Source organism: Urocitellus parryii, chromosome 2, assembly GCF_045843805.1.
Source record: "Urocitellus parryii isolate mUroPar1 chromosome 2, mUroPar1.hap1, whole genome shotgun sequence".
Classification (NCBI taxonomy): Eukaryota; Metazoa; Chordata; class Mammalia; order Rodentia; family Sciuridae; genus Urocitellus; species Urocitellus parryii.
This window is the reverse complement of record NC_135532.1, coordinates 167,625,979-167,641,115: the sequence shown is the minus strand read 5'-3', so window position 1 is coordinate 167,641,115 and position 15,137 is coordinate 167,625,979. Positions and strand designations below refer to the sequence as shown.

At 36.4% G+C, this 15,137-nt stretch overlaps 1 protein-coding gene across 1 annotated transcript in view; it reads right to left on the bottom strand.

Moving 5' to 3' along the window:
- Positions 1-15,137, bottom strand: part of Cfap91 (cilia and flagella associated protein 91) — a 45,584-nt gene that overhangs the window by 18,492 nt on the left and 11,955 nt on the right. Inside the window, exons 6-10 of the mRNA XM_026395626.2 lie at positions 13,967-14,148; positions 8,532-8,709; positions 4,561-4,718; positions 2,633-2,815; positions 1,581-1,723 (exon numbers count right to left, since the gene is read on the bottom strand). Of these exons, the coding sequence (XP_026251411.2) occupies positions 1,581-1,723; positions 2,633-2,815; positions 4,561-4,718; positions 8,532-8,709; positions 13,967-14,148 (844 nt within the window). The remainder of the gene's footprint in view (positions 1-1,580; positions 1,724-2,632; positions 2,816-4,560; positions 4,719-8,531; positions 8,710-13,966; positions 14,149-15,137) is intronic.

Here is a 15,137-nt window from a genome sequence, read left to right as displayed (position 1 = left end):
AAAACAAACAATAATAAACACTGGTGAGGTTGTGGGGGAAATGGTACACCTGTACGTTGTTGGTGGGACTGCAGACTAGTAAAACCACTCTGGAAATCAGTATGGAGAGTCCTCAAAAAACTAGGGATGGAACCACCATATGACCCAGCTGTCCCACTCCTTGTTATTTTTCCAAAAGATGTAAAATCAGCATATATAGCAAAATAATCACATCAATATTTGTAGTAGCACAATTCACAATAGCTAAGTTATGCACATTAATAGATAGATGGATGAATTAAGAAACTGTGATATATCTATGTGCATATATATATATATGCGCACAATGGAGTTCTACTCAGTCATAATAAAAGAATAAAATTATGGCATTTGCAGATAAGTAGATGGAAATGGAGAATATTATACTAGGAAAAATTAGCCAAATTCAGAAACTTAAAAGTTGAATATTTTCTCTCATATGCAGAAGCTAGAGTAAAATAAAGGGAAGAACAAGGGAAGGATGTTCTTTATGTTATCCAACATAAAGAATCAATCAAATAAATAGATGAACAAAAGGAAGTCTGGTAGGGTAAAGAAAGGAGACTGGGAGAGGGGAGAGGACAGGAGGGAAAAGGGGGAAAGAAAAGAGGGGATAATGAGCTGAAATCAATTTCCATGTATGTATGAGTTTGACAGAATGAACCCAACTACTGTGTATAACGATTAAGCTCTAATAAAAGAAAACACATTCTTATAGAAAGGAAGCATATAGTGAACACAATATTCTGCATAGGTAAAAGTAGACAGGGGAATTAGATGAGAAAGAACCGCATAGATACATGTACATCATTGTTGAGCCTGGGTTCCCATGGACTCTTATTACTGAAATCAATGGAACAAACAAACATGAATGGACTAGTGATGGGTGCTCATCATAAACCAATGGGTCCCAAAGTGTGTTTCCTGGGCCTGGAGCATCAGCATCAACTGGAAATTTTTTTTTTAAATATGCCAGCACTCCAGGAAGCTTCGCCCCAACCTACCTAACAGAAATGGGGGGGACCCAGCAACATGTTTCAACAAGCCTCCCACATGATTCTGATGCATACTAAAGTTTGATGACCATCAAACTCTCTCATCTAAATGAGAAAGCTGTTGAATATGCCTGCTTTTATTCATGATGCCTCCTTATATTCATGATGCCCTCGTAACAATTATGAAGTGGAGAAAATGGAGCCTTTTGCAACTATTAACACGAAGAGTTAATACTAATCCTAGAAATTTGCTATTCCTTAGTAAAGTGTCAAATTTTAATTTATAGATCCAAATTTGAACACTTTCAGAAAGGAACATGAGTTCTCTAAATGGGAAGAATAACTTCTAAGTTTTCCTTCATTTTGAAGTGAGGGGAGGAAAGCACATGGGTTTGCACATCAGGGGGAACCTCCAGAAGAGAAAAGTCTAGCGAGGAAAAAAAGAACACAAGGTCCTACATTAGACCCACTGCTCAACACTGCCCCAAACAAAGTACAAATTAGACTACAGCATTTTTCTGCAGAAGTCTTACTAGAAGCCTCTTGTCTTCCAGATAACAATGATACCTTATGAACCTCTGTCAACTCATAGTCCAGTCTTGCTGCCCTCTTCAGAAAACCAGATTTAGTGGTACCGACTTTTGGTTTTGGAGTTCTGATTCTCGGTTGTGTCACAAAATCTGGAAGATTTGATTCAAGTTCAATTAATCCTATGGGAAGGAAGCACACGGTTTTAGTATCTAGTGCTTAAATTTACCATTTCAGATGAATATGTTTAATTTTAGTAAAATTAAAATGGATTTTGTTGGAGGTGTTGATAAGCTGTACTCATATAATAGAATGAACTGCCCCTAAAATGGTAAGCACATTTCTGTGTAATTAACACATGTTCTCAGTGTCTTGAACTATAAAATAATAAATGTATTCTAAAATAACAATGTTACCCTACAAAGGAACAATAAATTCTATTACTATCAACAGAAAATCAAAAATGCTAAGATACATGTTGCCACCACTCTAAAGAGAATGTTCATATTCTCTCACATTGTCATATTCTCCTCTAGAAATGGCCAGTCAGAGCTAAAGTTCAACAGTGTGATGATCAACTCATGATCTTGGCCACACGATGCTTCAACTTATGAACTCAAATTTAAACTATTTAAATAAGCCTCCTACATTTTAGAAAAGAAACAGTCCTCTCTGTGAATTTACCACCTGACTACCCATCCCTTTGCCCTCTAGTTTTCTGACATTTCTTTCTTTCAGGTTGATTCATTATGAAAGTCTTGTTTGTTTCATAAACCTGCTATAAAAGGTTTTTTTTCTAGTTAATTTTTGCATAACTTTGATTATTAACTATATTAAACATTTTCAAACATTTAGTAGCTAGTTGAATTTACCTTGTTAAAATGTTCTATAGTGTGTCCATATATTCATTTGTGTCTTAGGAGTTTTTATTGGTTTGTATGAATTTATATTAATAATCACATTAAATCTGTTCGTTGCTGTTTCCTACAAATATTTTTTATTGTTTAGCTTTTAGTCTAAATTTATATATTTAATCCACATGTCCAAGATAACCCTCTTACAATAGACTTCTAATTATGCAAATTGCTTACCTTCATAGGTGTTGAGATAGTAGTTTTTTACTACAAAGTCCTCTGAGTTGTTGTCTGGGAAACGGCCAAGGCGAGATAGAGGTCCATAGACCTGTGATGCATAATCAGAATAATCCTTGATGATATCTCTTTTTTTCAGTTTCCCTTCTATATTCTTTCCCTTTCCTTCAAGCTTTCTGATTGCTGAAATAAAACATACCTACATGACTCTCTCCAAAATATTGTTCTGAATTAGAAATGCAAAATAGTAAACTATTCTAGTTTTATTCATTGGAAAGCTACTGAACTAAATGAATTTCAGGATGATTCACTAGAGCCAGAATGTGACACTAAAGACAGGTCTGCCATGAGATAGGTAGGAGTGACAGGAGCCAAATCAGCTAGTTGTCAACTCGTACTAATCAAAAACTTTTATAACTGCAAGCTTTTAAAAGCTTTGGGCCAAGATGTTTTCCATAAAAGTTTGTTAAATGAGGGAAATCCAAAGTAAATAGAAAAGACAGGTTCAGTGAGTGCTAGGAGACTTACTCTCCCCTACAATTAAAAGAGAGGACTACAGGTTCATCTTGGCTAACATCAGAATAACCAGAAAATGACTCTGTTTACAGCTTTCAGACTTGTCTGGCAGTCAAAGGGGAAAAAGTTTCACCGGTGCCCATTAGGAGAATTCTCAGCTCAGGGGTCATGCTCTCTGTCTTCCACCTGCTCTTTTCCTTTCTTCACAGATCCATTCCCTTTAAATGGCTCCAGGTGCACCCCCAAAGTGTAAATCATATGATGTCTCTGCCTTGAGCATATTTATTGTCTGTTTAATCATTAGCGCTTTTGTATGGGACTTAGAGTTTTAGAATTAAGTAAAAATAGTTTATATTTTATTACTTATCTACAAAATTAGTCAGATACTTCACTAGTTATGTCAAGTACCGAAAAGAAAAAAAGGTTAACAATAAATAAATGAATATCTAATTGTAACTTAAAAGTTACTTTTTTACATCCAAGAAGGAATTGAGGAAGGGCTGGGGAATGTAGCTCAGTTGGTAGAGTGCTTGCTTGTTCAATCCCCAGCACTACAAAAAAAAAAAAAAAGAGGAATTTATATTCACCAAAATAATTTTAAGCAGTAATTTAATTTTTGTAATTGCTTAACTTTTGTTAGAAAACTAGTAGTTTTGAATTATTTTCTAAAATGTGATTGTTACTTGTATATATATCAGTTGCTAATTTGCATATGGAGGTAATAGAATTTTTAAGTAAATAAATGACATTAACAGTTTCTCAGTAAGTAAAGCTTTACCATTAAATGTTAATAATTTAAAATTTTTCACTTAAATTTTTTATTCTTTTTAAAAAATATTTAGTTTTTAGTTATAGATGGGCACAATATCTTTATTTTATTATTATGTGGTGCTGAGGATAGAACCCAGTGCCTCATGCATGCTAGGCACTGAGCCATGGCCCCAACCCAAGTAATTCTTAATTCTGCATTGAATAAAGAGTAAGGTGTACATTTCCTATTTTTATACATGAATCACAAATACATTTGTAGAACATAAACATATATACAAGATGTTAGTGGTATTAAAATTTCTTGGAGAGGTGTGATTAGGAAAAAAATGTATCTTAAAGTTCATTTTTAGGGGACAATAATGACAAAAAAAAAGTGGAGCAATAGGATTCTCTATCCAGGGCCTTGGACATCAATATGAGGAACCAACACTCAGCCCCTCCATAACATCAACAACTTAACTACCTATTAGAATGTGGTCACTTGATGTAGAGAGGGACACCCTTCTACCTTTGAAAAATAACTCATCTCTCATCCCTTACCTATCTGATAACACTAGAATGCAAACAGAACTTTATCATAGCTAAATTAGAGAGAAAAGCCCCCTTTTCCATTTTCTCCCGTCCTCATACTACACCATTACTTGATATATGTGTGCGATGGATTTGGGCCAGTTTGGCTTCTTTTGCTTCCTGCAGTTTACTCCACTGGGCATTCAAGTGCTTCATGTCCAGTTCATTTTGACGCTCTTCACGCCTCCTCAGTAGCTCTTTTAAAACTTCCAGGCGAAAGTCCTGCAGTCTTCAAATAAATTACAGAGCATTAATAAGTTCACGGTATTCCAAATATGTGTTTCTACTAGAGAGCACATGAACAGTTGCCACAAATGGGATCTTGTCCATGGGCATCGTCTTCATAGACTTTTCTAAAAGATCACTCTAGAAAAGTGTAATGAATGACTTGAGGGAAAAGGGGAGGAACTTAAGAGTGAATCTAATCACAATGCGTGGGGATGGTTATGAAGGTCGAAGAACAGTATGGTAGGTGGGCTCTCCGGGCAGATGGACCTACAGGAACAAGAGGTCTGGACAGTTCCAGATTGAGTGGTATTGCTGGAGGATTAAGAAATGGGGGAGTGAAGAGAAAATGAGGTATGAATCTGAAAATGCCAGTGTCCAGTACATAGTAGGTACTCAATAAGTCTGCTCCCCTCCCTTTGCATACAAGTGTTCTCCTAGAGTGTCCAACTCTGTACAGATGACTGCTCAGATATTTCTGAACCAGACTTTGCTTAAATTCCTGCTGTCCCTTAACTATCTTTTAAAAAAAAAAAAGGTACTCATTTTGTTCCCCCAGAAATCTACCCCTTTCCTCACATTTTCTTCCCTCTGCCAATGATCCCTCCTCCAACCATTTTTGCATCTGTTCCCTTGTTCGTGTTCGTATTCTCTCTCCTAACTGGGACTCCTTGCAGTTAGTCTCTCCTTCTTCCAAACTTTGTCCCACATAGCTGTCAAGGTTCACTTTCCTAAAACAGAGCTCTGAAAGCACATTTTACTCCTACTTAAAAACTCATGCATTAATTTATTCTTTCTCTCATTTGTCAAATATTTAACAAGTGCCCATCATACAGGAGGCCAGAGACAATGACGTGCAAGACAAGATTCCGTTCAAGAAGCACTGTGCTCCAGAAGAGGCCTAGAAACCAACATGTACAACAAGGAGATAAATTCTAGGATAGAAGAATAAAAAGACCTCTGGGGGAGAAGAAAGACAAACAAGGGCAAGAAGGGGGTGACAGGAAGGCTTCCTTGTGGAAGTACCAAGTTAGCAGCAGAGCACGGGGGATAAATGAGGTTTGGGGTCTGCCACGTAGACAAGGGAGAAGCTAGGGCTCAGCCAAAAGGCCCAGAGAGCACAAACATGTCAACCAGCAGAGCTTCTTAGAGTGCATGTGGGAGGGTGAGGCAGGAATGACAAATGAGTATGGAGAGACAGACACTTTTAAAAATAAGACACATGCCAGCTGCCACTTTTCTCTCTAGAGTGAGAAATACAGTCATGTTCTGCATAACGACTCTTACGTCAAGGATGAACCCATTTACTGTGGTGCTCCCATGGGACCATAATGAGCTGAAAAGCGCCTATCACCCAATGATGCCACAGGCATCGCGACATCACAGCACGACCTATTAAATGATGCTGGTGTAAACAACCCTACTGTGCATCCACCATATAGAAGCACAGCATGTACAATTATGTATAGCACTTGATAATATCAATAAACAACGATGTTACTGATTTATGTGCTTACTATATTTTTATCATTAGTTTAAGGTGTACTCCTTCTAAAAACTCAGTTTACTGTAAGACCATATGCTGCGCTATGCAGGAAGCATCCCCACGCATCTCCCATTTAGCACCTCTCTTGATTTCATCAAAGAGCCACACTGTGATGATCCTGCCATCTGCTTTGTCTAAACACTGTCTGTGATGTTCACACAAGGATGAAGTCACCTAAGCACACATTTCTCAGAACACCTCCCACACTGAAGCACTCCATGGCTACTAGGTCCAGTTTTCAACCTCACCACTTTACCTAGTTTCTTCAAGTGCAAAAGGGAGATAATAGTATCCAGCTCATAAGGTTGTTGTGAGCTTTAAATGAGTCAATGTATACAAAGTGCTAGAACAGTAGTCCTCAAACCTAACTGTGCTCCAGAATAATTTGGAGGGCTTGGTAGGACTCACATTGCTGGCCCCACCCCTGATTCAGTAGGTCTGGGATGGGGCCTGAGGATCTGCTTTTCTAACAAACTCCCAAGTAATGCTGATGTTTCTGATCTATAAAACACACTTTGAGAACCACTGACATAGAACACTGCCTGGCCCATTGTAAGAACACTATAGTGTTACTTGCTCTCTAACTATCATCATCATCATCATCATCATCATCATCATGGACATTACCATCCACCTGATGGTTTCCTACTCATCCTTCAACACCCAGCTCAGTGGCTACCTTTTCCAAATCACCCATCTCAAACACAACGAACTGTTCTCTCACGTGGATTCCCCTAGCACTAGGTATAGAGAGAAGCACATCACTGGTAGAATATACCTGAGAGGTGTTGGTCTGAGGTCTTCTTTTTTTTTTTTGGTACCGGTGATTGAACTCAGGGACACTAAACCACTGAGCCACATTCTCAACCCTATTTTGTATTTTCTTTAGAGACAGGGTCTCACTGAGTTGCTTAGTGCCTTGCTATTGCCGAGGCTGGCTTTGAACTCATGATCCTCCTGCCTAAGCGTCCCAAGCTGCTGGGATTACAGGAATGCACCACCATGCCCGGCCATCTGAGGTCTTTTGTCTCATCCTCTGCCCACACTCCTACTCCCCAGCCCCAGGAGACTATAAGGAGCTCTGTTGGGCCCAGCAGTTTCCCAGTCATTCTGTTCCCCCATCTCATAGCACAGTGCCCAGAACATAGGAGGGACTCAAAATATGTTTATTAAAACTGTCCTCAGTATAACAGAAGTACTTACCTTCTCAAGTGATGCCTTTACTCTGGCCAGATAAATTTTTAATATTTTTAATTTCTTCTGAAAAGACATTCTTTTCCAAAGTAGAGCTACAAATTTAAGTTTTTGCAGATACCTACTTTGATACCTACTTTGCCCCCAAATACTATTTTCTATTAAATAACAAGCTTTTACAAAAACATCACATAGTCTGGATTCAGGGTTAATAATAAGGTGTTGTAGAAGAAAAAAAAAGTACACATTTTGAGTTCACCACCAAGCTGATTCCCTAGCTTTCTGAGGGGCCTTGGTAGCATCGCTATGAATAAGTGCTTCAGTAAGTGCTTCAGCATGGCTTACAATGAAGGACACCCTTGACTTGCAAGTACCCTTCCTTTCTTGCTTGTTAGGGAGTTTGGTGCTAATAATTTCTCATCATTTCTACATGTCAGCAATAACCTCATTACCAAAACCATGTCAGTTAAAATGGCTGAAGTGCCTTGGCATAATGTTTATGCATATCATCATGTATGCTCATCTTTTAATAGAAGCATTTCAATTCTTCCTTTCAAATCAGAAATGCCTATAGCCTATTTGCGTCCTGACTGCAAAACCAGTGTCAGGAGAGTATAGGACAGAACTCCTGGGAGGCTCGTCAGTGGATATGAATGGGGCAGAAGCCTAGGGACAGTGGTACTGTGAATGAACGCAAAGGGATAGTTTGAAAGATGCTTTGCAGAAATCAGTGGGATTCTGTAATAGTCTAGATGATAGATACAAAAAATAAATAAAAGAAATAAAGAAGAATCAAAGATGCTCTGAAGGAGATGCTGACATCTGGGTTCCATGCTGAACTTCACACACCAGGAGGGTATACCTTTTCATGTTACTGGAGAGAAATTTATAGGGAACTCCTACACCACATCAGGAGGCAGCGATTGCTCCTGAAAGAATGAGAAACCCCATTTCTTATCTCCATAGGTTGAGATTGCTTCTAGAACCCGGCATTTGGGAAATCAATTTACAGATTAAAAGAAGTCCAAACATAACTTCCATCAGTGCAGGGTAGCTGTCTGATGGTAGGTAACATACTTTTCAATCTCCTGCTCTCTGAAGGCCCACTCCTTCCTCTCCATCACATTCATCATCTTCCTCCTCTTCTCAAACTGGCGGATGTCACCCAGAGGGGGAAGAGTGGCTTCCCAAGCACGCTTCTCCCTGGCTCGTTCTATCATCTCCACCTCAGCCTGTCCTGCTGGGAGACCTCGACCTGGAGGATGAAACATCCCACCTTAGAAACCAGGGGGCAAGCCCACGCTCTGCCAGTGTATCATTTACTCCCTTTCAGTTCCTAGCTTCTTCCCTAAATTCAAGGGTTATGACAGGACACGATGACACAGGAATGCCTTCTAGATGTGCCTCTAGGCTTGTGCTGTTGGTACCCTGCATTGCCTCTTGCTCATAACCGAGCCCTAAGATGTGGAGAGCACCTCTAAATATGATTTACTCCATCATCTTTCTGGGACCAAAAATTGATAAAGAAAATGGAGACTAGAACAAGTTTCCTATTTGATCACTGAACCCCAATAACCTTTGTTTTATTGTCATTTAAAAACAATTATAAAGAAATAAATAACAAGTTCTATTTCTACTAAATATAATAAACTATTATAAAATTTCTGCTTTATTTGTTCAAATCTTTTGTTATATTTATACTTGTATATATGTAATATGTGAATTTACTCTCTCTTGGTTTTAAAATTAGGATATTATAGAAAATAATTTAAGTTTTCTAGAAGAAATCACAATGAGTATATATTTTATCAATTCATTTTTAGTTTTATGGGTGTGTATAAAGAAACTAGTAAACCCATGTGCAAAATTATACATATACATGTTTATATACACATATATATAATTTGTGTATTTTGTGTAGAGTTTTCTTTAGTAATTAAAAAAATAAAGAGCATGAAAATAAAACCTTAAATACTCAGATTTAACAACCGCATACACATTTTGTCTCATATACTTTACCTGTTTTAGCCAAAGACATTAAAAATAAAGTTTACCAACATATCAAGCCCCAATGCCTTTTTCCCAGAGCAAACACAAAAAGAAATCTGGGACTCTCCTTCCAGTCAATCTTAGTATTTTATATTCAGATTTATATATCTATATCTTGCTATATAAAAGCATTTAAAATATATCAAGTACTGTTTTAATTAATGCAATCCTTCATAAATCCCTATCATATAAATACAATTACTCCTATCTTACAAGTGAAGAGACTGAGGGGTCAAAGGAGGAGTAACTTGCACAAGATCAGAGCTGTTAAGAAGCAGAAATGAGGATCTGAAGGCGGCAGTGTAAGCTTCGTGTGAGCTTCATGTTCTTACACACTCCAGGGCACTCTTTCTCCAACAAAAACAAATATGAACCAGAAACCAGATTTGGCTCAAATATTAGCCAAAAATGAACTATGTATAAATAAAATTTATAGTACTTTTAAATTTAATATTTATATACATCAGCTTGTACTACATGATGTATCATTCTGAAACATGCTTTTTTTTAAAAAAAATTCAACTTTGTTTTAGGGGCTTAACCATACTGATCTATAGAGATCTAGGACTTCATTACAATTTAAACTGATGGACATTTAGATTGCTTCTAATTTTTTTTAAGAACTTAACCTTTATTTTATTTATTTGTTTTCATGTGGTGCTGAGGACAGAAGCCTATGCTAGGCAAACACTTAACCACTTAGCTACAACCCCAACCCTGCTTCTAATTTTCTGATTATGCACAATGCCACAGAAAGCATCCCTGTACTGGTCTCCTTGTGCCCATGTGTGAGTTTCTCTAGGATTCTTAGAAGTGGAAATGCTAGAGTCTGGCAGTCAAATCATAAAATATGAGCATTTTAATCCTGCATACTGCCAAATTTACCCGCAGGAAGTATATTTTTGCTCATGCTTTCTGAGATTCCCCGACTCCAAGTTCCTCACTTCCTCCCACATTGCTTCTGCCTAATCTCAGTTGCTTTTTGCAGTCCTTACAAATATTTAGTAGTTCATAGAGTATATATAATTTTTACTTTCACCGAAAGCGGAGTTTGTGGGAGTTTTGTTGTCCTTGTTGCTTTTATGTAATTTAGGGAAAGAGAAGAGAAAAATGTAAATTTACACAAGCACAGTTATATTGGGAATAAGAATTTGAATTAGAATTTCTTGAAGGTATAAATTGTTCAGGGAAGAAATCAAATCTATTCGAGCATGAGTTTTTCTGTTCACAAACATGGTGTGTTTCTGTTGTAATCAAATCCTTGTTTTTTAGCTTAAAGAACAATTTACAATTTTCTCTGTAAAAATGCTTTAATATATTTATTTATTAAATAATTTCCTAGGTACATTGTCATTTGTTTCTATCATGAATGTGATTTTTTCCCAATAATTTTGCCAATTAGATATTATTCTCATACAGTAAGTGTGGTTTTCTTTGTATGTTGATTTCATAACCAACTACCTCATGGAACTCTCTTCTTGTTCTGATCATTGATTTTACTAGGGTTTCCAAACAAGTACAATGTCTGCAAATAATAGTTTTGCTGCTTCTTTCAAATCCTCATAACTAATTTTTTTTTCTCTTATTTTACTGCATTGACTCCATGCTTCTCAATCCGGGTGCTATTGCCAGATTGGGCAGACAAAGACTTCTTGTATGGGACAATCCCATGAAGTACAGGATGTTTAGTGTCAGTGCTAAATTTCTTCTACAGCCCATTCCATATGTTAAATGCCTGCAGCATTTCCTAATCATTATTACATTTTAAAAAAAAATGACACACATACTTCTAAATGTCCCTGGGTGGGGAGGGATCATAGCTCAGCTCGCTAAACTGTATGCTAGGATCTTCTCTACACATTGCTATGTAATGGTGGAGATTAGGGTGTCCTCTTTCTTTACTTTGAGAATAAAGCTTCCAGAGTTTTGCCTTTGGTATTATGTTTACTAAAGGCTGCAGTAAATGCTCTTTATTATGTTTCTAAATTTCCTCTGCTCCCAATTTATTTTGAGTTTGCATCATGATTGAGCACTGAATGTTATCAAATATTTTTTCTGCATCCAATGAAGCATTTTTCCTATATTTTCTGTTAAAATTATAATAATATGATTGGTTTTCTGAAACTGCAAAAACTTGAATTTTGCTTGGTTATGATGTGACTCTTTTAAAATACAGCAAAAAAAATTTGGGGGGGGTGAGTAACCAGGGATTGAATTCAGGGGCACTTGACCACTGAGCCACATCTCCAGCCCTATTTTGTATTTCCTTTAGAGACAGGGTCTCACTGAGTTGCTTAGTGCCTCTCTTTTGCTGAGGCTGGATTTGAACTTGTGTTCCTCCTGCCTCTGCCTCACAAGCTGCTGGTATTACAGCATGTGCCATCATACCTTGCCTAATTATAGCAAAATTTGATTGCTGGTATGTTATCTAGAATTTTCTGCATATTTCTTTACACCTAAGATTGGCTGTAATTTTCCCTTCCAGTACTGTCCTTATTCAATTTTCAAATCAAATCTAAACTAGCTTCATAAAATGAATAAATTAACTTTTATTCTTTCTCTCTTTGACGAGGAATCTGCAAAAACAAGAGTTTATGTGATCCTTGAAAGAGTGGCAAATACCTGCAAAACTCTTTGGGCCTGGTGCTCTTAAAAATATATATTTTTTCCTTCTTAGCAAGTATTTTCTTTAGTTACTCATCTATTCTTGAAATCAACTTAGTAATTTATATTTTATTTAATGATTGTGTCTGTTTTTAAAAATACAGCAGAAGATATTCATATTATTATCTTACATTTCTTACATCCTTTACTCTGTAGTTATGTCTCCCTTTCAAATCTAACACTCTGTATTTGCATCGTATTTTCCTTGATGCTTCCTACAAGAGGCTTGGCTATATTATTAGATTGTATCAAAAAATTCCCTTATGGTCCCAACAAGCATTTCTTCTGCCTTTTTTAAAGCTCTATATTATTAACTTCTGATTTTAACTTCATTATTTACTTAACCTGTGAGAATTAAATAAGCTACAAATGTAAAGCACCTGCCACTGTTCTTGGTACATAGTAATAAGCACTCAGTTTTTGTCCTTAGGGTCATCCTTTTTCACTATGTTTTCTTTCATTTATCTTCTTATAAACTTTTTATTAATGCATATCACAAGTACAGAAAGGTGAAAAATGAGCATCTCATATAACCAGCACTCAGATCAAGGAATGCAATATTACCCAAACCTTAAAGTGCCCATCAGATCCCCTTCCCAGCATCTACCTGCCCAAGAGAACTGCCATCCTCATGCCTAACAACTTACTTTAGTTGTGGCTGGTTTTGAGTCTGATGTGAATGGAATCACAACGTAGGTGCTCTTTTCCATCTTACTTCTTTTGTTCAGCACTATATATATATGAGATTCACGTAGGTGGTTATATATAATTGTACTTTCTATTCTCATTACTACATAGTATTCCATTGTGTAGAATGTACTATATTTTATTCATTCATTCATTCATTGTATGGTTGTCAGACATTTGGAATGTTTCCATTTTGGAGTTTTTATGAATAGTGTACCATGAACTCTTTGGTACATGTCTTTTGGTGAACACACATGGATTTCTATTAAAATTATGTGTTGACTTTTCTTTGATAAACACCTACGAAATTTCTGGGTGTAGGCATGAGCATATTCCATAAATGAATTTATCTAATCCTTGTAATACTCTATAAGATAGTTTTATTATGTATGAAAATGTCTTTATTCCACCTTCATTCCGTAATAATATTTTGGTTGGTAAAAAATTCTAGATCTATAATTATCTGCTTACCATATCTTGAATATTTAATGTCAAATTACAAAATGTCAAACTGGTTTTATCCCTTTGTGGATAATCTCATTTTTTTCTCTAATAGTTTTTGTATTTTTTTCTTCTATAAGTAGTAGATGTGAATTCTTAAATGTTTATCCTTCTCAGTACTCAATGTAATTTTTCTTTGTGAGGGATCATATCTTTCTGCAGTTCTGGGAAATTCTGAGCCATTATTCTTTCCTGCATTGCTTCTTTATCATTCCCTCTGTTCTCACTTTCTGAAGCTTACAATGCCATTTCCCATGACTCTTTTTTCTTGCTTTACCTCTGTATGTTTCATTCTGGAATTCATCTTCATTTTTTTCATATATCTATTGGCCACTTGTATGTCTTCTTTTGAGAAATGTGTATAGAGTTCTTTGCCCACTTTTTAATAGGGTTATTATTTTCTAGTTATTGAATAGTTTGAGTTCCTTGTATATTTTGGATACTAGCTCTTTATCAAATATATGATTTGTAAATATTTTCTCTCAATCTGTAGGTTTTCTCTTCACTCTATAAACCAGAGTTGCCTGTATGTGTGTAATTTCCAAGAACTCAATAGTATGAATGGTGATTGTACTGTCATCTTCAAATATTCAAGAGAATTACTAACTTACCCCAAGTCAGAGTAGCCAGGGTTAAGAGCTCAGGGATCGTGTCTTGGCATACGACATATTCTGGAGAGTATGGATCCGTTTGAACATCAGCATCCCTATAATCAGTCTGAGTGCCCACAGTAGATTTTGAAGGGATGACTGGGTACTTAGAAGGAACAGGAGGAAAAATATATGGTTCTGTCCTAAAAGGAGAAAAATAGTTTTAAATTGAGACTTAATATGATCATTTAAAATACTATATAATCATGAAGAAATAAATTCTTCAGGTTCACTAAGTCCATTTACCCCTTTCATGCTGATAGGCACAAAGTTATAAATCCAGTGAAACCAGGATTATGCTCCCAAACCTTGATAGAGTTATCTTCTTATTCTCACTTCTACCTAGAAACTGAGTGGGAATAAACAGGTTGATCTACTCACAAAATTGTATAGAACTATCCAAGGTGGATTCTGGGATGTTGTACAGTACTTCTAGACCTATTTAGAATTTAAATTCCCTGGTTTCTTCTCTGCTTTCAATCACACACACACACCAGTCTCAGCTATTTCTCTCTAGAAATACAGGAGCAACAGAGAGAGAAGGGATGTTTTCTGAGAAAAAAGGAAGCAAGCTAGCCAGTCAGCCTCTTTCTGGATGGATGACTTAGTAATTAATGCCAGGATAACTTGGCTAACGTGGGAAAATTACCTAATCCCTTACACAAAAATTAACTCCTGATCATTTAAAAATGTAAAGCTAAAATGAGACTACAAAAGTACTAATAGATTAAGAAAATATTTATATCATCCTTCAGTAAAGGTCTTTTTAAGCATGGTTCAAGCATCAGAAACTGTACAAGAAATGATCATAGAGGCTGGGGATGTGGCTCAAGTGGTAGCGCGCTTGCCTGGCCAGGGTTCGATCCTCAGCACCACATGCAAACAGAGATGTTGTGTCTGCTGAAAACTAAAAAAAAAAAAAATAAATATTAAAAAAATTCTCTCTCACTCTCTCTTTTAAAAAAAGTATCTAGAAGAGAGACTTAATTTTAAAAAAAAGAAATGATCATAGCACTGAGGGTAAGTTTAAACCTCTATATCTCAAAATGTCACAATTTTAAAAGGTGAATGAAAAACTTGGAAATAGGTTTTGCAGCCTACATAATAAAAAGCTAAGCAGCCTTTTGCATAA